This window comes from Diorhabda sublineata, chromosome 11, assembly GCF_026230105.1.
Source record: "Diorhabda sublineata isolate icDioSubl1.1 chromosome 11, icDioSubl1.1, whole genome shotgun sequence".
Classification (NCBI taxonomy): Eukaryota; Metazoa; Arthropoda; class Insecta; order Coleoptera; family Chrysomelidae; genus Diorhabda; species Diorhabda sublineata.
In genome coordinates, this window is record NC_079484.1 from 4,781,201 (window position 1) to 4,807,833 (window position 26,633).

Below are 26,633 nucleotides of genomic sequence, written 5' to 3' on the forward strand. Positions count from 1 at the left end.
AAGACGAGTTAGGTGTCGTTGCCGACGATTGATTCGGTCAAACCTCGGATTATAAGTGCCCCCCAGAAAGTTACAATGGGGCAAAGGCATTTTAAAAGACAAGTGTATACGACGTGTAAAATCAAATTTAGTCGATGTCCCCAGCGCGTATCTAACCTCTAGAAGCAGCGTAGCTCGGCTAAAGACGAGTTAGGTGTCGTTGCCGACGATTGATTCGGTCAAACCTCGGATTATAAGTGCCCCCCAGAAAGTTACAATGGGGCAAAGGCATTTTAAAAGACAAGTGTATACGACGTGTAAAATCAAATTTAGTCGATGTCCCCAGCGCGAATCTAACCTCTAGAAGCAGCGTAGCTCGGCTAAAGACGAGTTAGGTGTCGTTGCCGACGATTGATTCGGTCAAACCTCGGATTATAAGTGCCCCCCAGAAAGTTACAATGGGGCAAAGGCATTTTAAAAGACAAGTGTATACGACGTGTAAAATCAAATTTAGTCGATGTCCCCAGCGCGTATCTAACCTCTAGAAGCAGCGTAGCTCGGCTAAAGACGAGTTAGGTGTCGTTGCCGACGATTGATTCGGTCAAACCTCGGATTATAAGTGGCCCCCAGAAAGTTTCAATGGGGCAAAGGCATTTTAAAAGACAAGTGTATACGACGTGTAAAATCAAATTTAGTCGATGTCCCCAGCGCGTACCTAACCTCTAGAAGCAGCGTAGCTCGGCTAAAGACGAGTTAGGTGTCGTTGCCGACGATTGATTCGGTGAAACCACAGATCAGAAGTGCCTCGTTTGAGTTCGTGTAAGGATATAGTTAAAAGAGGATATTATAAAACAGTTGCGGTAAACAGAGGGCCGTAGGTATGTTGGTTTTATCTAAAATGTGAAAAAAGATATATTGGGGAGGATCAGTTTAATTGTAGGCAGAAAAGTAGGAAGGTTATGAAAGAAAGACAAAAGGTAACGTAGAATTCCGTAGGTCAGGTATCGCGTTGGTCAATTGGGGTGCGAAGGAATATTGTTTTATTGTGAACATTGGTTGGAGAAACGGTCGAATGATGAGAAATGTCGTGAAGGAAAGTGTATCTACCATACTTATTTCCTAGTTAAGTTTGTGCTTCATTTTAATATTGGCAATTACGTTGTTGTCTTCGATTGTAGCAAATATCTCGATGATAGTTGACAGAATTTTTTCATTAAAACAAAAATTATGTACTGTTTGGTTATATTAATAATAATTTTAGTATTTAATGTCAGGAATCGATTAAAAATCTCTAAAGTTTAGCATCTACCCGTTGTAAACAACGTTAAGGAGATTATGATAATATTTAATTTCATATGATGTGCATAAACAAATAAATTCATCATTTCACTTTATTAATGCCCTTGATCTGCTTTCGTAGACTTTTGGCATATTTCAGGGGTCATGTTGACCATCTTTATTAATAGTATCTATTTGTGTAACTCGCACAAATTTATTTTTCGTGCAAGCGAAATTGCACTTACTGAAATGGGCGACATAAAATTATAATTTTTTGGTAATTTAAGGATGCGGATTTTTCTTTGTCTTTTATTTATCTTTATTGGTCATTGTGATTGTCGTACAGCGCCATTTTACAATTAACGACTAGAACTACAAAAATCAAAATCTTTTCTTCACTCCTCGGTCGAGTGGTCGAGCTTGTCCACTGATCACAAGTCGAATGCAACACCGATCATTTGCCATGAGTCACGTACGACTACTTTTTGTCATCAAATCGTTGCTAAACAAACCGTCCGATACCGATAGGTTTATCGCTGAAATACTAGAGGAATCTGCACTATGGGATCACATTAAAATAATAGAATTTACGTTCAAACTTTCTTTGGAACAACATAAACTATATAGTCTCTTCGTCGAAATCCAAGTTGTTCAGCTGATCTGTTAATCCCACACCTCCAGAATATGGGACGGCTGTATCTGCCACCTTTGTCTTCTAATTCATACGCTCCCAGATGTAGTGCTTTGGAGTTCAATAGTTTGGTACTTCGAGAGAATGTGGATAGCTGGTTCGCCCTCTGTTGCAACAAAATCTGCACTGCAATCTGCTAAATCTAGCGTATGCAGGTGTCCATTGAGGTGTCAATGCCTCGATAGGACCAAAATATGGATCAGAAAATCAATTCCTAAAGTTTTCTTGTTTAGTTTGATGAAAATCGGTGTACGAAATGCATAAAAATATACGAAAGTATTTTTTTATTATTTAATTAACAAATAGTTTCAACAGTTTACCTTGAACTCTTAGACGCCGCTTCCTGGACGATATTGAAAATAATTTTAAAACCAGTTCTTAAATTTTATGCAGTAGCACAATTTATTTTTAATATAAGTCATTCATAAAGTGAAACTTGTTTACTTTTGGTATGTAAACAAATCAATATATTTTAGTATTGTTATACTTAGAACTAACTCACTATGCAATATTCGATAATTTTATTCAAAACGTTTGTTTCCTGAGTCCTATGATATCAGGTATCCAATAGGAACGCCAATAACGGCATAGTTACCCAATGACGTTCATTAAAAAATTTTTTCACTCCATTGTTTTGAAAATAACGGAAGTAGCTTCACTTAAATGGCTGTAACTTTTTTATGACTAATCGAAATGTCCTTTGACAGTTGGTACTTCATAAACGTCATATGGATTTGACAATGTCAGTGCCATCTGTGTGTCAGTTTTACGATTTATCGAAAATGGAATAAAAACAGAAGCAGAAACATTTTTGATGAAACAGTATCACTTAAATGTACCATATAATGAAATTTTTATTTGATTTATTGATGAAATTACCGACTGTAATTACTTTGAATTGGAAGTGTGGTGCCTACTATAGGTTCGTTCCAACCCGTCAAAGAACCGTCCTTGGTACGGTGACGATTCTGCGCAATAGAGATTACGTGTTCCAACCCACTTAGACATCGTTCGTGATCGTTTCCGGGACGGTCTTTTCGATAATTGGTTGATGGTAAGTACTGTTAGAGGAACCGTGCATAGCCGGATATTGCGCAGAAATGTCATTTAAACGCTTCCGAGAACGGTTCGGGTTGGTACAAACATACAAAAAACTATCTCTCTTTCACCTTATGCTTGTCCTATTATTAGATGTGACTTTGGTCTCAGAATTCCGATTACCTCAGAACATTTAAACACAGTAGTGGCTTTTCCTTTAGATTGATATTATAGCGAACCTCATTTATTTTTCAACAAATTTTAAGGGCTTAAAAACAGAGCTAACCAATAATTATTCATGAAGGCGTTTTTACGAGAGAGTTACTTACTTACCAATGATATAAGACACGATAAATCCTTTAGCTCGCACAAAAATATGTTTTCCAATGTTTGCCTTCATCATTACTTCTTTATTTATTTAAAATCGTATTCCACCAAGTTATTACAAGTTGTGGTTGTTAAGTAACGAAACTAGTGCCGTTAAAGAAAAAGTACGCAAACGCCAAAGGTTAGCGACTATCAGCTGTTTAGCTTGAAGCTTATTCTTTCGAATGTGATGCCTACCGTGGCTGTATGCAAATCAGTGTAGCCGTGGCCTACGTTTTGCTATAAAAATAGACCTACGGTTTGTTGTGAAATTTGTGGGCGGCAACGAATGTTTGTCGCATCCACGTGTTTGTGAGTGTTTTCAAAATGGCCGAATGTATACGAATTGACAAAGAATGTTTGCGAACATTTTACGTGAAAATTTTAACACGTAAAATTGAGTCCAAAACTGGTGTATCATTCCGCAGTGTCCGTCAAGACTTTTCTAGCCAAGCACAACATCCCAGTGTCGAAACACCGGTTATTACACCGTGCGACTTCTACTTCTTTCTTAAGGTCAAATCTACATTGAAAGGAACAAGATTTGAGTCTGTTGAGGCTGTTAAAAGCGACGCGCTTCCTGAAGTTACTGACTGACACATTTTCGAACAATGGAAAATTCGCATGTAGCGATGTAGGAATAGAGGAGGGGAATATATATTGAGTATTTTATACCACCAGTCTCGTTATTGAATAGCCACACCTTGTATTTTAAGTTTAACAGAAAGTAAACGGTGAGAGCGAGATCAGGTGAATAGGGGGGTGAGGCAATAAATTGTAAGGCAATTCGGTTAATTTTGCTGCAATAATAGCGGACGAATAGGCAAGCGCTTCATGGTTATAGAACAAAATATTTTTCTTCGACAAATATCTCAATTTCATATCAGTAAATCGGAATAATATTAGCCAGTTATTTATTTGTCTTTTCCAAAATATTGGACAATATTTGCAATAACAAAACTCTCTAGCTACGACCTTATGGCTTGAATAAGTTTGACTATCTTGGTAGCATATTTCTCGATGAAGTCAATTATTTCGACTATATTTTTGTTTCTGGGATAAAATACCCTTCTCAAGTATCATCTACTAGAAAAATTCATTGAGAATACGTTTGAATATATCCAAACATTCGTTTAAATTTTTTATGCAATCGAGCTTTTGATCAGCATCAAGCAATCGCGGAAACCAGCTTGTAGAGAGCTTTTCTTATAGGAATACGGAATACTTTCAAGATAATTATCAAATTTTTGATTTCTTTAATTGTAAAAAATGTTGTTCCATCAACCTCTTCGTAGGAGTATTAAAACTGATGTCATATATATTTCAGGTGAGTCACTCTTTTGTGAAAGCGTCCCCGTGTTGAATTATAATTACGTCCTATTGTACATTAAGCCCTTAGATTATCATTATTTTAGTGGGGATCGCATTTAGATGCGCACTGTATAATATGGTATGATTGTTTGATGTTAAATTAGTATTAGCTTTGACGTTGCACCGAAAAATTGTTGTTGCGTTCCCTAAGATGACCCATCGCCGGGCTCGGTGTTTTTATGTGCCGTGCTTTTTTGGCTGGATTTCAAAAATTCTGTATCTCTCTCTGTCTCTGTTAGAAATTCTCGCGATATGAACCGCTAACTTCGATGATTATTTTAGTGGAGCGTGGTCAGAGGTGAAGGTGATTTGCTTTTCCGATATATTTTATAAACTTGTTGTGATTATGCATACCACACGAGTGAGGTTCAGTGATATATTGAAAAAAATGAAAAAGAAAACTAAATTGTGTAGTGGGAGTGATTTTAATAATAAAAAGGTAACGAAACTTGGTAATATTAATTATTTATAATTTAAAACTTTCTCATTAGAATATTGTTTCTATAAATGTACACATACACTTCACGAATGGATATTAGGTGCTAGAACAAAGCTTCTTTTCAAAATATCGATACTGTAATGTATAATTTTCTGTGAAAAACTTACAAAAATTTGAATGAAAAGCAACATAGGACAAATAAGTAATGGGATATGGTGAAGTATTACTGAAAACGGAATTATAGTCGCAGCGACATGCACAAAAATCATTCTAATCGATCTAGCCACGGAAAATAGTCCAATTCGAAGGTTAAAAATCATAAAATGATTTGAATTTTGGCTAAACATTAGATTATGTTCATATATAATAATCCATGAGGTAAGTATACGAAACTGTATACCGACAACGGTAGCAGGTACCCTGGTTTGTTTGTGCATCCCAGCGCAGTGTTGGTGAGGTAGGTTATGTTGGGTTAGGTTAGTTAGTCTTTCTGAACAGAGGATCCACAATTTACCTGATTTTTTAACGTATTGTTAACATATGTGGAGTTAAGTTAGGTTCAAATCATTTGCCTCCATCTAATATACAAGTTATAAGTACTTTTCGATAACTACAACCCGGATTAAGGTAGATCACCTATCAGCTGATTGCGGATCCTAACCCAGAACGAAATTTAGATCACAGTTTCCGAACCGTACAATCTTCGGTTGGAAAAATTTCAAATTTAAAACGTGAACTACAAGAACTTTTAATTTTGATGACCTTTTTGTGCGTTAATTCTTCCATGATAGTTATTCGGTTGTGTAATAGATTCTAGATGTTTAATAATTGTTATTGAGCAGTTATCAACGATTTACCGCCTCTACCCTCTCGGGATTTTGCATTAAATTCTAATACTACTGAGCTATTTTTATACTAGAATGTCTCAAAGTATAAATCCGCAAACCTATCAACGATTAATAATTTAAGAAGAATAAAGTTCAAAGAACCATAGACGAATGAAACAACCCGTCGACTGATCGCATTTACCCACTGGTCTACCTGGGTAGAGTGACTACAACCCGATCAAGTCTATCAATTTCCGAACAACAATGAACGTGATCTGTGAACATTCAGATCATGATCGAGTAAACCCGATCATAGTTTCGGAAAAATCCTTTGTACATCACCATAAAAGAATGATGGTATACCAACTCCTCTATTTCTCTTCCAGTTGTTTGTTCAGGTTGAAAAGAGGGAATATGCTAACCTATGCTAACAATACTTTAAAAAATTAAATCATTTAATGATTTTTAACTTTTGAGAGCCACTATTTTCCGTGGCTAGAACGATTCTAAGATCGATTATAATTATTTAGGAATAAAATTACTTTTCACCATCCTTCAAAGTATTACTTTCAATTGATCTGCAATATCTGAAATGGTGTGAAAACGTTTCCGTTTTATAACTTTTTTTATTTTCGAAAAGAGCCAGAGATCACAGGATGTTTAATTTGTTGTGGAAGGTGGATATGGATAAACTTTTAGAAGCGAAAAACTCAATAGTGACACGGCGTTATTATTACAAGGAATAAAGCCCAATTGGCCCAATTTTAAGTTATTCTACTAATACCTTTTGTAAAATTGGTAGTTTACCTTTGTTCCAATTGCCAAACTCCACATTTTGATCAACGTGGCGTGCGGTTGGTTTTCCATTGAGAAATTTTCTTTCGAATTCATATCCAGTGGTTGGCAATTGAATCCGGATATGAATGAACGCGATGTTTCACGGTACTAAACTACGACTAATAATTGCTGTTATAAAAATTCTTTAACGTATAGACGAATCTAGAGCAAATAAATTTATAGAGTTTTATAAGAATCTATAAAAAACAAGTAGATTTTGTGATATACACTACCAGTTAAAGTTTTTGCTCAAACAATACTATCGATTCTGATATTTATATTTTAAACAAAATGTACAGATACGAAACTAGAGACTGTAATTCTCTTTTTTTTTTTTGTTATTTCGGTGCAAAATTTTGGGATTCTGTGTAGAAATTTCGTAAAATTATCGCCATCTATTTGGTTCCATTATTTTTTCAGGATATTCCAAATATGTGAAGTGACTGACTTCCCTGTCCAATTCGTCCTCCAACAATTCAATCGGTGACGACCAAATCATTAATTCTTCCTTTCCTTTTTTTTTTATTAATCGGGTTAAAATGTTCTTCGCCGTCTTCCGATTCCCTGTTTCCATTTTTCTCGATCTTCCCAAAGATCTTCCTCCAATCTCTCGAATATCCTTCTCGATACCTTCTCTCCAACTTAATCTTGGTCTTCCTCTCTTTCTTCTTCCTTGTGGTGCCCAATTTAAAATTTGTTTGGGTATGCGGTCTTCAGGCATTCTTTGGACATGTCCGTACCATCTTAACTGATTCACCCTAATGTCTTCCGTAATCGTGTGTTGCACCTTCATGATCTCCCTGATTCTGTCGTTTCTTATTTCTTCCAGTCTTGATATTCCTGCCGCGCGTCTCCAATAATCCATTTCTGTGGCTTCAAGCATTATGACTGTTTTTTCTTTTAGAGGCCAGACTTCGCTACTATATGTTGTTATACTTTTTATTATGCTATTGTATATTCGATGTTTGTTTTCCTTGGATATTTGTTTGTCCCACAATACACTATTTAGTTGTCTTATTGCTTGTCTTCCTTGGTTATTTCTTTGTGCTATTGCTTCATCTAATCTTCCATCATTAGTGATGATCATGCCTAGGTATTTGTATTTTGTACAATGACTTATTTTTTGTTGTGTTTCTTCAAGTATTAAATTTTGTTGTTCTCCTCCAATATACATATATTCCGTTTTACTAAAATTTACTTCTAGACCCCATTTCCTGTATTCCTCTACTAGCTTTCTTGTCATATATTCTAAGTCTTCGTAGTCCTGTGCCAAGATTATTTGGTCATCTGCAAAACACTGGGTATATAGTGTGGAATCGATTAGTGGAATGCCCATGTTCTTACATTTCCTTTTCCAGTGTGCTAGTGCGTGTTCCAGGTATATCTTGAAGAGTGTGGGCGACAGACAGCATCCTTGTTTTAACCCCTTATTGCTGGAGAATCCTTTTGAGACCTTGTTTCCTATTTCTACTTGTGATTTACTGTTTTCATAAAGCTTTTGTACTGATTTTATTAGGGCCGCATTTATATTTGTCCTTTCCAAGGCATCCCATAGTTTTGTTTGCGGTACGCTGTCATATGCTTTTTTAAGGTCAACATACAAAAGGTGGAGTTCTTGATTTTTGGCGGTTTTTTTATCAATCATTTGCGAATTCGTAAATAAATGATCAATAGTCGACCTCCCCGCTCTGAAGCCTGCCTGTTCTTCTGCCTCCATGTTGCAATATTCCTGTTCGATTTTATTTTTTATGATTTTTCCATAAATTCTGGATATTGTACACAGCACTGTAAGTCCCCGGTAGTTGTCGCAATTTTCTTCCTTTCCAAGTCTCTCAAATACTCTTCTTGGAATCTTTGTTATTCTGGAAGATAAATTTTCTGCCGAACAGGCCCTGGCCATAACGTACACCATTTTCTTTTAATATTTTTTATAGCCTTCTTCAAAACCCATTCAATTTTTACCAGGTCTACAGTCGCCCTTCCTCCAAAACATCCCCAAACCTTAACCGAGCCTCCCGTTTTTTACAATTTGGATTACACATGGTTGTAACATCCGTTTTACCTTTGACCTGCGCACAAACTCTCACCCAATCTTCATGCGTCTAATTTTTATGTTTGTTTAGCCCAAATAGGTCGAAATGTCTATTTTTACTTAAATTTCGGGTCATTTATTGAGAAAAACATTTAATAATTAATAATGTTTTAAGAAATAGAACAAATTTGAATAAAATATATTATTAATGGTTCACAAAATTTTTCTTTATGTCAGGTGATATGACTAATTGAATCTAATGTTTTGCTTTTTCAAGTTGTATAAGATACAGAAACCTTATTTTGGGTTTAGTATTGACTTTCTTGCACCCAATCGTTATAGGATATATCTTATTCTTGAATTTAATCCAAATCTTACTTTCACTCAGTTTTATTTTTAGCGTGAGCAAGTTTCGAGTAACACGAAAATTAGGATTATATAGTACGAGGGTTTCTCCTTATATTTCTACAACGACAAACATGTGAAATCGAAAGTGGTTCAATTATTTTTCAAAAACTTTCTATCAGGACTATGCGTTAAAAGATATTTTCATAAAACATGCTATTTTTAGGGCAAAATGTGAAAACACCATAAAGGACCAACATCAAATTGATATTTGCATGGCTATGCACGATTCTATATTCCCTTGGCTGATTTCGATCATTCCAGTTTCCTATCTACTAATCACTAGTTGCGTCCCGCGGTCAGTCGGATTAATTGCGTCCAAGAATTACACATACTAAATTTTAATCCGATTCGGTTGGATTAGGTTATGTTTTTGGTCACGAATTTCAACCAATTACTTTAAATTTATCCCAATCCATGGTAGTTATCCCTACATGAGAAACATAAGTTGATAATATGGATGTTACTTAAGCTCCAGGCGAGAAAATGGTTAACCAGAATTGAATATTTAGATATCGATAATACTGGGAAGTATAATTAGTTTACATAAGTATTTAGTACTAAATTTCTTGGAGGAGTCTTCGGTACGCGATTCACATACTATCCTTACAGTATCCTGGATAAAAATGTCAATAATTTCAATTATCCCAATTTTCGTTACTGCCAGCTTGGTATTGTTGATGGAATAACAATGCTCAGGAAGCTACAGAAACCAATCAAAGTTATCCATAATTTCACACAAAAAGTATCCAATTAAATTAATAGAAATCGAAGAGTAAACTATGTTGGGGAGTCGTTCTCGACCGGTCAATGTTACTTACATTCTTTTTAGATTGAATAACTGTAAAGTCCCTGACCAAATTATTAGACACACTGGAAGATTTCATGTAAAATATTGATTACCAAGTGATATTGAAACGTTTTATTGATTTAAACCGATTTTTTTATTTCATCCAATTAATTACCAATTACAAAACCATAATTAATAAATTCATATCATTAAATACTGAAGAAAAGTGAAAATAATGTACTTAAAAATCAATATTTAGTTGATCCACCTTTAGCCTCTAAATATAAGCTGGGTTTTGTTGGTGAAAACCTCTTTAGCCACTTCTGTTTTCTTCAGCTCCCACACATTTTTAATTGGGTTCATATCGGAGCTATTACCAGGCTAATCCATCGTAAGGATATTTCCTTATTTTGCCAAAACAACTTCAACAGACCAAGGAGTGTGGCAGGAGCTTCATGTTGCGCGAAAGTAAATGGTTTCCCAATCATTGAGCTGCGGAATTGTAAAACTTCTTTGTACTGATCTCTTCATTATTCTTTTTCGACGTCCAGTGCCTTTACCACTGATGACTGACCAAATAATCACTTTGGTAGGATGTTTAACCGTTGGAACGACACAGTGAGGATGATACTTTTCTCCTTTTTCTCCTATGATTAACGTACAGAGTTTTATTTTGTAAAAATTCGAATTTGGTTTAGTCGCTGAAGCAGACCTGTCAAAAATAGAAAGCATATGTCTACTTTCATGTTTTGTCCACTTCTGGCGCTTTGCTTTCATTGTAGCTGTTAACTTGGACTTTCCAGCTAGAAGAGAAGCCTTAAAGACCAGTACTTTCAATTTTCTTCGAACACTTGCATCCTGAAATTATGATTTTACCACCTTTGTGGTAGCAAATCTATTTATAGAAACATCCTGCGAGCGTGGAGCAAAAATTGGTTTTCTACCATCTTTTCTTTCTTATCGGGTTTCCTCTGACTCAATTTTCTTTTTTATAAGTCGTACACTAGCTTCAGAAACCTCAAATCTTCATGACATTTCCTGGTTTGTAAATATTTTCTCAAGGGCATTCACTTCAGTTTTTTACGCGATGGAAGATCGCCTTCTTTACCCATAATAAAAATTGTCAAATGATGAATTACAGTCCGTAAAGCCACAGAAACGCGTCCGTACCTGACGCGATTCTGATACAGGTTTGTACTTGTTTACGTTCGTGTATCTATATTATAGTTTAAATGTACATATACGACATAAAAACATGAAACTATTTAAAAAATACAGTGCGTCTAATAATATGGTCAGTGACTGTGGGTAGGATACAGAGTAAAGTCGATTTTGTGGATTTTCTACAGTTTCCCTGGAACTTGACGTATCCGTTCATCAGACAAACGACCGCAGTTTTACCCGACCCACCTCCGTTGATTTTTTTTCCTTCTAATATTTCAGTTTATACGATACGATAAACCACCACAATTCCAACCCTGCAGAGGAAAATTTTCCTATATCAGAGCCACTCCTGGAAACTTAACATACGTAAAAAGGTTCCTATTGATTCAGAAATAAACTTAAAAGTCTTAATTTTCACATAGCATAACAATGTCAAATTTGACGTTCAAAAATCGTTTTTAGATGAATGCATGTTCAGAATATATTATAAACAAACGGATATTTAGAATATAGTCGGAATCTATCACGAATACCGCTATTAAGAAAGTCATTGCATAATTTAAATATAAACGGATGAGATAAATTCGCGCACCGGTTTATTTTTTTAACAGACATAAATGCTTCGAATCGGTATAAAATACATTCGCTAAATATTATTATAGTAATTCTGTTTATCTTTAATTCAAACTCATAATCGAGAAGGTATGGCGTAGTTGTTTTATTTAAAATATATTGGTGATAAGTTCGGTCACTTGCATTCAACCATTTAGTCCAGTCATTTTAGGTACTTGTTCCTTTGACATCCTAAAACTCCTCTAACTCCAATTTTCTTCTTCTTTGTCGTCGTCGTCTTCCCGCTGAACTAGACAGACTGCTTCAAGTACATACAAATTATTACTGTTTTGATCAGGACTACCAGATACTCAGCCCTCTATCTCAGAAATGATTCACCGTATGAAAAAAATTTTCAAACAAAAATTGTAGAGAATTTAATGCTCTATTTTTTTGACTTTTGACCCCCGATTTTAAAAGTTGCTCACATCGAATTATATATGAGTTTTGAGATGTCAAATGAACAGGTTTAAACGACTTTATAACTGGGTATCTCGATTTTCCTAGGTGAACTGCCTTAAACTTGGACTGTTTTAACAAAAACTGTTTTAATAAAAAAGTAAAACAAGTTAATAAATAAAATCGTAGGAAAAAATTCATAAATTGAGTTGTGATAGTGGACCAATACGCCGCATTAGTGATGATGTTGTTTTGGATTGTCTGGTTTCTTCACATTCAGTAAGAACCTTAACAAACGCCAAAAAAACGTATGTTAACACATTTTAGTGAAGTTACCTACCAAATAACCTCGAATGAACCTCCACTAACCAATATTTCAAATTTGAAAACAACCAAAATCAACTAACCGCGCCTTTTGTAATTTATGCAGACTTCGAGAGTTTGCTATTACTGATTTATTATAATGAGCCAAGTAACGATGAAAAATATTGTGAGCACCAAGCTTACTCTTTTGCTCTATATATAAAGTGCAATATGATATTCATTGCTCCTAAAATAATACGTTTGAAATCTATGCACTCGTTCAGTTTAAAATAATAACCTCAACCTTAAGAAGTATTTGTTGTTGAAGAAGAATCTTCAAACAATATTGTTTCTCTTTCTATATTTTTAGTAGTGTATCCCGCAAGTAACATTGGGTTCAGGAACTCTCCATGTTTCCTTACCCAGGGTTGTTTGTATTCTATCCCTACATCGCTCCATGTGAACCTTCAGTAAATTCCTTCAAAACGCATATTTTTTTACAGCTCCAACAGACTCAAATCTTGTTTCTTTTAATGCAGATTTGATTCGACAAATCAAATCAAATGTGAGGATTTTAGGATAATAGTAGTTATGGATAAACCTCTTTCAAGGCGTGAAAATAAAATTAAAGGTTTTAGTCGGCTAAAGAATATAAATTTGAGGTTTTTGAGTCTAAGAGTATTAGTTCGCAGGTCAAAAGAAGAACAGATGCTATATCAATGTCTGTGAAACACGACGAAGACTCGGTAATGGTTTGAAAGAAAGAGCTAGTGGTAAAAACTGGAGGGATTTTGAAGAAGCTATAAAAAATATTAATGGAAAATGTAGTACATTCTTGCCAGAGCACAATCGGCAGAAGATTTATCATCCAACATGACAACGATCTCAAGTAATGCTTCGAACTGTGCCGAGAGTATTTGAACGAATTGGAAAGGAAGAATTAATTATTTGTTCGACACATTTAACCGACCTCAACCTGATTGAGTTGTAAGACAAATTGGACAGGAAAGTCAGAAATCAGTGTCCCACTTCCACTTTGGAATATCCTGAAAAACGAATGGAACCAAACAGACGACGATTATTAGCGGAAAATGCCAAAATTGTACACCGAAATAAATAAAAACCAAAGGGGGTTACATCAGGGAATCAAAAATTCAAATATTGAAATCGTATTGCTTTTATTTGTTGTGTGTCACGCAAACTATAGGTTGAGCAAAAACTTTTGGACTTGAAGTGTATATCTAATAATGCAAACGGTCAATTTTTCTTAGTTCTTCACTATTGTTGACATAATATTTGTATATAATAAACAAGTATCTAATTAGTCTACGGCTAATGATTCAGTCACGGTCGATATCTTTTTTATTTTTCTGGCTCTTTCCGTTTCTAAACCGAGTGTTAACGGTGTCTGGTACGATTATAACTATTGTCATTAGCAGTTGTAATGGGTCTATTATATTATTACTCATTTGGATTTATTTAATTTCGTTCCGTTTGCTTAAATGATATGTCGGTTTGTATTTTTATATTATCCGTAGTTAAATAATAATGCTAAATAATTTGTTTAGTTATCAGTATAATATTCACATTATCATTAAAGTTTTTAGATGACTCATACGGGCGCTTAAGGCCCGTTTACACGAGTTTAGGGAGCAAGTATTTAGTTAATTTTAAGCCGTGTGAACAGACAGTTTAGTGTTTAGTACCTGTACTAACCTTAACTAAACACTTAACTGAATACTTGCTCGCTAAACTCGTGCAAACGGGCCTTTAGTCACCAAAGAAACCACCTACTATGAAAAGCAGCATATTTGGAACTGTGAAAAACGAATAGGAAATTAGCTTTACAGATAAGATCGAATAAGAAAGAATGAAAAACACGCTTTTAAATCACATCAAACTAAAAAGTTTTTTTTAAATAAGCTTAAAACAATATAAGAATGAAAAATATTAATATCATAGTGAAAAAATCATCGGGCGCTCGATGGATTACTAGTATTTTCCAATCATTAAAGTTTTAAGCTTATTTTAAAAATTATTTTTCACTTTTTAGTTTCATCAGTTTTTAAACTATATTTAATTGATACCACCCTCGTATAATGAATGGCTTCTCTACTATATACCTACATCTCGTCGAAACTTGTATCGAGCCAAAACGGTGTAGTTGGCAAGGTTGTCGAAGTGCTTAATTTCCAACACGGATATCGGAGGTTCGAAACTCTTATTGAATTAATCCAAAGGAGAGTTACATACAAACAAACCTACATACAGATTGAACTGATGTAAGCATGTTGAAAAATATGAATACATCAAACCCATGGGAGATTATAAAAAATATAGACAATAAAGAAGACTGGCAATCCAATCGGAAACGAGGAAAGGGGTAGGAAGGAAAAAACTTTACGGATTCTCACATTTAATGTGAGAAAAAAATGACAGGTGCTATATCAACTGCGCAACAAACTAAAAAGTTAAAAATAATTTTTTTTAAATAAACTTAAAACAATATAAGAATGAAAAATATGAGTTGATACCATCCTCGTATAATGGTTTCGCTACATCTCGTCGAAACTTGTATCGAGCCAAAACGGTGTAGTTGGCAAGGTTGTCGAAGTGCTTAATTTCCAACACGGATATCGGAGGTTCGAAACTCTTATTGAATTAGAGAGAGTTACATACAAACCAACCTAGATACAGGTGAAGCTGGCAATCCCATCGGAAACGATGCAGGGTGGTAGGGAGGAAAAAACTTTACGGATTCTCACATTTAATGTGAGAAAAAAATGACAGGTGCTATATCAACTGCGCAACAAACTAAAAAGTTAAAAATAATTTTTTTTAAATAAACTTAAAACAATATAAGAATGAAAAATATGAGTTGATACCATCCTCGTATAATGGTTTCGCTACATCTCGTCGAAACTTGTATCGAGCCAAAACGGTGTAGTTGGCAAGGTTGTCGAAGTGCTTAATTTCCAACAAGGATATCGGAGGTTCGAAACTCTTATTGAATTAGAGAGAGTTACATACAAACCAACCTAGATACAGGTGAAGCTGGCAATCCCATCGGAAACGATGCAGGGTGGTAGGGAGGAAAAAACTTTACGGATTCTCACCCGTAATGTGAGAAAATGACAGTTATTGAATTGAAATCGAACTTATTGACGTACAAAATTACAATAAATTCAAAATTCCTTTTATGACAGTGCAGTTGAATGAACTACATCAAATCCTCTTTTATCTATTGGCATTTAGCATTCCTCATAGTTTGAGTTTCAGTTCCTTGCTTAAAACTGTTTTTCAAACTACTAAAATTAGTCTTATTCTGTCTTCCAAAAAATTATTATATCGTCTGCTACTGTTTCTTATAATACATCCAACCTATAAAATTTGCTGTATTCTTATTAAGAACAAGGACATTTATACAATGTCTATGTATATCTTTCATATAATTAACCCTTACCTATCGAGTTAGTTCCTTATGTCATATTGACAGTTTATATTTGATTGTTGCAACACGAATTGATTATCCCGTTTTAGATAAAAACACGTTTTAATTGATAAAATAATGAGCTGCAATGAAAAGGTGAATATTATGGATTTAATTCATATTATTTGTAATGGAATACCTAAACTTTTTGGTTATGTACGCCATACTAATAGATAATATTATAACTGTGAGAAGAACTGATTATTTTGGTATAATTTATTTAGTTATTAAAATTTAGATAAAAGTGTAAACTCCGTGATTCGGTACTACTTGAGTAAGTGGTTTGATTTGAATAGTATCAACTCTATAGAACCCAAAAATTTCACTTCATAAAAATGAAGAAACAAGTTCTATGGCCTTTAAAATAATATAAGACAATACGGGAATTAAAGGTTTTTGGTAAAATAAATTAAAAAACAAAATGATCAACGATCAAGTGAAATAGAAAAGATTCCAAATGATCAAAGCATTCATGTATATTTTTTATACAATTCATATACAACAAGGTTTTTTTATATTAATGTCCTTTGATATAATATAATCTAACATTTATACTTGTTGACGAATGTCGTAATAGTTATTGAAGGATCAGGAATAAAAAGCTTCTAGTTTTAGAGACAGTACTCTGAAACAGAGTACAACAGATTTTTCAGGTCACAATGAATTTTAAACACACCTATACAGAGGTCGGCATAAGCCAGGCAACGAATTTGCATGAGAAAAAATTTATTTTTTTAAAAAAATTACAAAGGAATGTGTCACATGACAACGAATACTCGTCTCGCGAGTGTTGGTTCGTTGTCGATTTGCCCAAGTAAATCTTCTAGCATTTCCAGATAACTTCGGTCCGTCATGTATCCCACAAAAAAGTACGCACTCACGAGACCTCCTTCATGGATACCTGTTCACACACTCACACACCCCAGGCAGGCTTAATTCTTCTTCAATGAAGACGTGAGGATTCTAGACGTTCCAGTATACGCAGTTATGCCGATTGACCGTACCTTTCAGCTTGAAAGTTGCTTCATCCGACCACAAAATGGAATGCTAGGGTACCACGCACAAAATTCCAAACTGCGATAGAAATCATCCTCGTGTAGTGCCCATGGCAGGTTTAATTCTGCTTCAATGAAGACGTGAGAATTCTGGTAGCTACAGTACACGCTGTTATGCCGATTGACCGTACCGTTCAGCTTGAAAGTTGTTTCATCCGACCACAAAATGGAATGCTAGAGGTACCACGCACAAAATTCCAAACTGCGATAGAAATCATCCTCGTGTAGTGCCCATGGCAGGTTTAATTCTGCTTCAATGAAGACGTGAGGATTCTGGTCGTTCCACTACACGCTGTTATGCCGATTAACCGTACCGTTCAGCTTGAAAGTTGTTTCATCCGACCACAAAATGGAATGCTAGAGGTACCACGCACAAAATTCCAAACTGCGATAGAAATCATCCTCGTGTAGTGCCCATGGCAGGTTTAATTCTGCTTCAATGAAGACGTGAGGATTCTGGTCGTTCCACTACACGCTGTTATGCCGATTAACCGTACCGTTCAGCTTGAAAGTTGTTTCATCCGACCACAAAATGGAATGCTAGGGTACCACGCACAAAATTTCAAACTGCGATAGAAATCATCCTCGTGTAGTGCCCATGGCAGGTTTAATTCTACTTCAATGAAGACGTGAGAATTCTGGTAGCTACAGTACACGCTGTTATGCCGATTGACCGTACCGCTCAGCTTGAAAGTTGCTTCATCCGACCACAAAATGAAATACTTGAGGAACTATTGGCAAAATTCCAAATTGCGATAGAAATAATCCTCATAAAGTGCTCCAGTCAGGTTTAAATCTTCTTCAAAGAAGACGTGAGGATTTTGGTCGTTCCAGTACACGCTGTTATGCCGATTGACCGTACCGTTAAGCTTGAAAGTTGCTTCATCCGACCACAAAATGGAATGCTGGAGGTACCACTTACAAAATTCCAAACTGCGATAGAAATCATCCTCATAAAGTGCCTCAGGCAGGTTTAAATCTGCTTCAATGAAGACGTGATAATTCTAATCGTTCCAGTATAAACAGTTATACCGATTGACCGTACCGTTCAGCTTACTGCGATAGAAATCATCCTCGTGAAGTGCGTGGAAGAGACGCGGACAGTAAACTCGATAGTGGATGCGTTTCGACATTCGTCGTAAAGAATGATCGTATATTTGAAGTTCTCCCGACAGCCGCACTGCAGATTGACTAACGCCAGCACCACAGTTTCCATATTTTCTTTAGTTGTTACAGATATTGGTCGTCCATAACGCAGCGCGTCGGCAACAGAGCCCGATTTTTAGAATTTCTGGTACGTCTTCCACACTGTTGAACGATTTGGTAACGACGAGTTCGGAAATTGTTGCTGAAATTCGGTAAACATAATTTCGTAATCCGCAGATACGAAAAAAACTCTTGAAGCGTGAACTTTGAGACAGTACTTATCGAATATTATTGATAAATCCACCCGGCAAAAAGTGTGGTGTATAGCTATATATATATTTAGAACGATGCGTCAAAAGTCAAAAGAAATTAATACGTGGACATCTTGAAGTACATATAAACTCGAAAACATTTTTAAAAAAATTTCATTTTCTATTTGGAAAAAAGTTACAATCCGGCAACGATGTAAAATATTTATCGTATTATGTCTTATCGTAAAAGTTGTTTACATTTAGGTGAATTTAATAAATGTCTAGGAGTATTTTGAAAGTTGTACAGCATCATTTATACTTGTTGGTAGTTCTGTTAGATATTTCTGGCATTTTTCCATTTATCTATAATAAACTAAATTTTCTTTTTCGGTAACCTCTACATCGTCAGTATGTGGTACGTTATTCACAATTCTAAGTATGGTGCTGATATTAAAAATAGAATTGACCGGGAATATTTATTAATATTGCATGTTATACATGTTATTTGTTCAGCTGTAAATGGAATGAATTCATTAATTTTACTTGTTTATTATATAAGTTCAGGTATCAAATCTTTCATTCTATTTTACACCTGAATGTATATGTCTTCAATTATACTTTGTTTTTTTTACTTTTTGATTACAAACATAAGTTTTTTCAATATCATACTCAATTTACTTCAGATTTATTTCATTTTTTTATTAATATAAATGCATTATGTAAAGTACTTGATAATCAAGTAGCTATTGCCATTTTTACCAACTGTATCAATTTTCCTATGGAGAGATGATTATTGGAGACTTGTTAAACTACTTGAAATTCTCTTCCTTTTTATATTTAAGTGTGATCTGATGTAATCCAAAAAATAACCTTAGAAACATATGTTTAGTTTTCGTGTAGACGTTAAACACTATTACACATTACTTAATTGGTATTTTTTTTTCTATAGGTACTTCCTATGTCAGAGGAACTACGAAGAGCCTTTTATTCATCATCAGCAGCACCCTCATTAGATATAGAACTAACCCCACCAGACTTAGTTGGTACAACAGAAATTCTCACAGACCACCACAGAGAAAATCTTTGTAGGCATTTACCTGCCAGAGCAGAAGGTTACTCTTGGACGTTAATATTTAGTACCAGTCAACATGGTTTTAGTTTAAATTCCATGTACAGGAAAATGTTCAAACTCGAGTCGCCCATATTAATGGTTATAGAAGACACAGACAATAACGTAAGTACTGGATTAAATTTTAATATGTAAATAGGTTCACCCAGAGATTTTTACTTTTTATTACTCTTAGGTATTTGGTGCTCTAACCTCATGTGCCCTGCAAGTATCGGATCATTTCTATGGTACAGGTGAATCCCTATTATTCTCCTTCACACCTGAATTTAAGGTATTCAATTGGACTGGAGAAAATCTATATTTTATCAAAGGAAACAACGAGAGTATTAGTATCGGTGCCGGTGATGGTAAATTTGGTCTATGGTTAGATGGCGACCTCTACATCGGTAGGTCAGAGTCTTGCAAGACTTATGGTAATGATCCGCTTACACCCAAAGTTGATTTCATGGTGAAGACGCTGGAATGTTGGGCATTTATTTCGAGTTAATTTGTGATTGAAGTAGGTAAGAATAAATATTAGCACTGTTAAGTTTCACCTCCGCGTCATGATCAATTTTCGAGCCACAAAGTGTCTCAAAAGAAAGAGTTTATTTCTTGAAAATAACATCGCCCAAATATAAACCATCGAGCTTCAAAATGAAGGCTCTGCAAGTATTGTCCGCAATGGCTGCCATTTCGTGACGGATATTTTCTTTTAATTGTGCCAGGGAAGTCAGTTTGTTAACGTAAACTTTAAATTTGACATAATTCCACGGGAAAAATCCATGAGTGTTAAATCGGGACTGCCTGGCGGTCAACTTATGTCACTTCTCCTAGATATCAATTTGCCAGGAAAAAAATTTCACAAACTCGTGGCAGAGGACGTGTGTGTGAAACGGCTCCATTCCTTTGGAACCATGTTATTTGGTTATAACCATTATAGTTTTGCAGTTTATGAACAGAGAAGTCTTCTAATAACTAAACATTACGTTCTGAATTCAATGTAACTGTGCCTCCTCTTTCATCTTCAAGAAAATCACTTCAGAAGAATGTAGAGGTTTCTGATGTTGTGTTTTGGATTGGTTGCACTCCAGTAGCGGCTTGTGCTTGTTAACGTCTCCATTAAGACGAAAATCAGCCTCATCCGAACACAAGTGAACATTGGAAAGCTCTCTATCATCTAGTTTACGAAGTCAAGCCTCTGATCAGCATCCAGAGGCTTCAATTCTTTCGTCAACTAATTTTGTAAGGTTGCATAGACAAATCTTTGTGTAAAATGCGAAATATTGATCTATACACGATTTAGGAGAAGTATTCGACCGTTCTAGAAGAAATTGGACGCACGGATTTTGGTTTATTCAGTTTTTTCAATTTCTCGAACCATTTCTCAATCAGTCGGACTCCTGGCGCATCATTTAAGTGACAAACATTGCGATAACTTCTCAAGAGCCAAGCTTCCGATTGACATACGTCCCGCGCCCCTCCGAATAACTGCATTCACGCAATAAGCAATTGAACTTTTTTTGAGACATATTATTATTTTTACCGGCGTTTTCTTTTGTTTTAGGAGGATGTAGAAACTCGCGTTAAACAGTGGTGCATATCAGGGATGGAGCAAAAAAACATATTATTTTTACAAACTAATAAAAAAAAGATTTACATTTAGCCGGAGCTTTAGTCATAGTACCAATGAAACACAACTGCACAACTATATTTGTTGGAAACATCTAAAAGAAAAAAAATATTGTAGAAAAAAATGAAGATATATTTATTGTAGAGAGGTAATGGCTGCCGTACACTTATTATGGCTCGTTAAAATTAGTTTTTTATGAATAAATAATGTTATTATTGAATAAATTGTTAACGGTATATTATACAGTGTACGCTTAAATAGTTCGTCAGATACCAATAATGGCAAAATTACCGGAAAATCATTTCCAAATATTTATATTGGTCTCTTTATAATCCAAATACTTATTTAGAAACTTAGTAAATACGTTTAAGGAAATTATAAAAATATATAACTATAATTATTAACATTAATGTATATATTCAAAAAATTTATGTGGATATCTGGCAAGAAGCTCCTCAAATATATTGTTTAATACATTTAAGGGGTATCTGTATGTCATTTTTATAACTAAATAGGGAATTATCGGAACAAAACCGAATTTACTTACCTTTTAATGAAAAAGACTTTAAAAAATAGAGTTGCGATCAAATTCTTACTAACTGTAACGAGGTCAATGAAATAACAAACAAAAAACATTATTATTACTTTTATTGCCTATAAGCTCACAAAAATTTTTTTCGAGAAATACTGAACTAATGTTTTTTGAATGAAATTTTTCTCAAGTAAAATTTTTTCGTAGCATTAACACCGTTTTCCATGAATTCCAGTAGATATAAAACAACAACATCGCTGTCCGAACTTTCCAACATACCTAGACCAGAATATATTTTCGAAACAGCCTCTTCGATTGCATTTTCTTTCTTCTAACGATTCTTATATTATGTATATAAAATTTTTCTAATCCCACTCCACATAGATTTAAAGTATATAAATAAGTACAGGATCCGTAGCAGTCAAGGTTCTTGTACTATATTATTCGTATGTATGAAATTTATTCGCCCCATCAGTTTGACACTATTTTTGACAGATTTTCATTCAAATTTCCACATTCATTGGAAGAAAGTGAAGTAAAACTATTCAAAACAACTCATATTAGTAGTAAAAATGAAAATATTTAGGCACACGATAAGGTAACAGTAGCCACAACGTCAAGACCCAACTTTTCATATGTTTTTTGGGTTCACTGAACCAATGTTGCCATATTATAACTAAAATTAACGAGAAAATGTAACACAAATACGCTTCCTTATAGAAACTAATTATTATTCATTTATAATTGAGTCTAATACTAAAAACTAAGATTTGTTATGTATAAGAGGATATTGAATTCAATAAAAACGTAAATTTTTCTTTGAACGTAACAACGTGGCAACACTTAAATATAATTAAGAACGCGCGCTAACGCTGCTAAAAGTTTTCGTGACTTGTACAGTCTTTTGCAAGAGATTTATCCCAAATTCGATTTTGACCTTTACACATTCTATTATTGAAACAAAATTACTAAAATATTAATTTTTTTAAATATTCATATCAGATTTATACAAATTTAAAACACATACGTTTAATAGATCAATACGGAGTAAATGATTTATGAAAGGACAAATTTTTTTATGCTAATTTACCAAATTTGTTATAATGCTAAATCTCGACTGCAGTACTTCCAAAAGTTCAGACCCTTCCATCATAACATCGATATCTTATTTGCATTTAAATATAAATTTACTTCTTTAGACGTATTAGAATTACAAAGCTTGCCAGATTTTTTACATTTGCACTTATCATCATATTCACCACTCAATTTGGAAAATATCCCAACTTGTAATGTTAAATGTGATCAATATCACGACTATTTAAATCAGATTATTTAATAAGTCTTCAAATTTACAGTTATTCATTACTTAATATCTGTAAAAGTTATACAGATCTTAAACAGCATCATAAAATATAATTGAAGTAAATTGCATACCAGAAGCTACGCCTTTTATAAGTATAACACCATCTTCAACACTGATGGATGATCAGATTTAAATGAACGAACCCTTATGACTGCCCTGCCTTATTGGGCCAGTAGAATACAGTTTTACAGGTTTTTTTTTGAGTAGTTACTACCTAATCTAACCCAACCGAACCTTTTTTTGCCCTATAAGATAGGATGGAAGTTAATACCTTCCTCGAAGCGGGTAGTGCGATTCTGTAAGTTCGTGTGGGACTTTAACCGCACTAAACCACCCTCCTCTAGCACACCATGGGAGTTCAGTACTCTGGGAAGATATGTATATGTCATAACGTCGACGTACATCCCAAACCCAACCGAACCTAACCCAACGGAACCATTATTTGTTTTCTTAGTATCCATAATATTAAGTAATTTGAAATTAAAACGCTGAGGCGTACCAACCATTATTCACGTGGTTAGGTAAGGGACTTTTATCACCCCTTTACGAGTTGTAACCAGTAAATTTGATAAATATGAAATAATTTGTCATATTTACCAAATTCAGTGGTGATTTTATATAAGCATCGAATTTATTACTTAACATAATATATAAGTTGAAGATTTTGACTAAATAACTAGAAAACATGCTGTCAAAATCAAAATAATCTCAAACAAATATTATTGTTCGGGTAATTTTGCCTTCAAAACTCAAAGTATTTTTTAAACAGAGATTACTTATGCAGATCAATGTAGCTTTGATTTTTTTTTACTTTTTACTTTCCAAATGTGGAATTTTAGTTTACCTAGTCATTTTTTTTTGTTAATCTGGTAACCAGATGGTTGAAAGTATGTGTGGTGTATTATTGAAATGTGTATGTTTACTGTTAACGTAAGTACAATCCCTGCAACTCGGCGTTCCGAAAGAGTTTCTACAATAATGTTCAATTTCATCATTTCCAAGGCAATCAACTCCGATTTTTGTATGTGATAACAACAGTATTATGATATATGTTCAATTTTGACTAATATTCAGGGCAGTCACATGAAAATATAAGAATATCACATAATTTCAAGTCGCTTGGAATAATCTTGGATCAAATTGCTTATTTAAAAAGCCGAGATGCATGGAAAAAACTTGGGTTTGTCGCTTAGCTTACAACGAATGACTGTTAGTAGTTTAGTTAGGGGAACCACTTGAAGAAGTCAATTTGTGGTTTTTTAAGTGTTTTTTTTAAATAAGTTTTAATTTAAAGTGTTATATACATATAATAAAATTTAATGAACCAATAAAGTTTTCAGTAGTAGGCAAGATTTTTTATACAGTTTCTCCCCCTTATAACGCATTTTCATATTTCGCGATTTCCATCCCCAGTATAATACGGGAATTCTCCCATATAAGTATGTCCAACATACAGTTCATAATTAGTTTTGCGTCGTATAAACATAAAACTTTGCAAAACAGGTATTGAACTAGTCCTTGTAGATTACCTAAACCTGTGATACCACCCATTTTATACTTGGCAAGGTCCTAATTCACACTTGTTTGTTTCCAGTGCATGTTTAACTCACTTCATTTTTACTGTATAAACTGACAGTTGGTGAGTTGAACTATTCACCAAATTAAGAACCAGTAAAACATTGTTTACATTCTTTCACCATTTCAAAAATTTGTTTTATCAATTATGATTTAAAATCACTTTTAACACAAATACCATACAATGTTTTTTGTATAACTGCCCTATTTCGATAATAAAACGCTGGCTTATAGCGTCAAAAGAAATCACGTGATGTAATTTCGACTGGAGCGCCATCTTAAATTGACGCAGCGTCAATTATAAGTGCGGCTAGTTTCAAAGAGCTGTAAAAACACCAAAATAGGCCACTTTCAACAATAGTTTATTCGATTAATATATTATATTAAGTTATTGATATAAAATATTTACCCCGTAGTTCATTGCACATTTCAGAACAGATGATAACATGGGTTAAGGTTCTTAGTATTGACATTGCGTTAATTTAAAATAATGCTCCAGTCCTCACATGTCCTCATTTAAGGCTGAGCTGAAAAAATATTTAACACGCTTCCTCGTACACAATCAGTGTTGGCTGTTATTAAAAAGTCAGTTGTACACAAAATATTTCATCTATTGATAACGAACAACACACCCAAGTTCTTATCTATCATGATTTGTCAGTTTTCAATTGAGGCTACAAAATCTTGAATTATAGCCTTAGATTCATAAATTAATTTCTGGGACACATCAATATAACAATAAACAAAATTATTTCGCAACGATTTAAATTCTTACGGCTTGTGGTTCTCCTTATGATTACCCATTTCTGGTACTACCTAGTAACTCTTGAATTCTAGGATAAGCAGTATCAATCAATAAAAAATTTTATTAACATAAATATTTTGAACTGATTCAAATTCTAGCTACTTGTGGTTCTCCTTGTAATTATCCATTTCTGGTATTACCTAGTAACAATGACATTCTATCTACTCTAACTGATCAATTCTAAAGTGTAGAAATTTAAATTTTTTTTGTTATTAAATTTACTTTCGACAATTCTATGATTTTTCTTTCAATACAGTATAATTATTAAAATAGTATATGAATGATATAATTTACCAGAAAGTAGGATTCAAAAAAGAAAATTACTTGATTAAGTATGTGGAAATTATTTGTATTTTCAATAATTTAAAGTTTCCTCAAAACATGTAATTTGGGACTTGATTAATTATTGATAACCTACCTTAGCCCCTTCTTAGTGAACATTCTATCTACATGTTGCAAAAAGTATGCTAAGGTTGAAAAGCTACTGAAACGACCTTTTACTACTATATTTTATTATATTCTGTTTTTTTCCTATTCTCATTTTTAATTTTTCTTTCCAACTGTTAGTAAAAAGACTGGAAATGATCAGTTAAGTGTAATAAATGATATATTCCATAGAATGTTGACTTATATCTATGCAGCCAGATTATTAAATGTATGATTGTGTTGTAACAATTATTAATTGTTGGAATATTATCTTGGCTGTAGTCTATAATCGATTTGTCAATTAGGTGCGTAGTAACCATGCCATATCAATTGTCAATTTGATGATTTTAACATTTAGAGGCTGTTATGCGGACTGCTCATCCCCACCTCATTTTGATTATTCGTGATTAATCTATTATGTCCTAATTAATTAATATTGTACTTCATTAAATCTCCAAAATAAATTAAAAATAGGCAAATTGTTTCTCCACGATAATCGTGGTATTTAAAAATAAATATAACCTAACCATCCTGATAGAGAAAAGAATATTTGGATTTTGAGAAAAAACAGAAGAAACAACAGACAAGTTGAAAATACAAAAACATAACTAAAAAAATATAATTCAACTACTTATAAGTAAAGATAGTTCAAGCAGTCAATGACACGACAAAGAAAAAATGAAAAAATTTTGAAAGGGGATATCTCTTGGTGAAACTA

General features: G+C 34.0%; 1 protein-coding gene across 21 annotated transcripts in view; it reads left to right on the plus strand.

Annotated features, from left to right (window-relative positions):
• The window catches only part of LOC130450202 (TLD domain-containing protein 2), a 235,304-nt gene extending 210,850 nt beyond the window's left edge, over positions 1-24,454 (plus strand). For 14 of the 21 annotated variants that reach the window (XM_056788460.1, XM_056788455.1, XM_056788463.1 and 11 more), the window contains 3 exons: positions 19,423-19,707; positions 19,778-20,105; positions 21,149-24,454. In XM_056788460.1, coding sequence (XP_056644438.1) covers positions 19,423-19,707; positions 19,778-20,089 — 597 coding nt within the window. In that variant the 3' untranslated portion in view covers positions 20,090-20,105; positions 21,149-24,454. Of the gene's footprint in view, positions 1-1,179; positions 5,163-19,422; positions 19,708-19,777; positions 20,106-21,148 lie in introns of those variants that run through there. The other 7 variants (XM_056788452.1, XM_056788459.1, XM_056788466.1 and 4 more) reach the window with 3 other exon arrangements.
• The last annotated feature ends 2,179 nt before the right edge of the window (positions 24,455-26,633 follow it).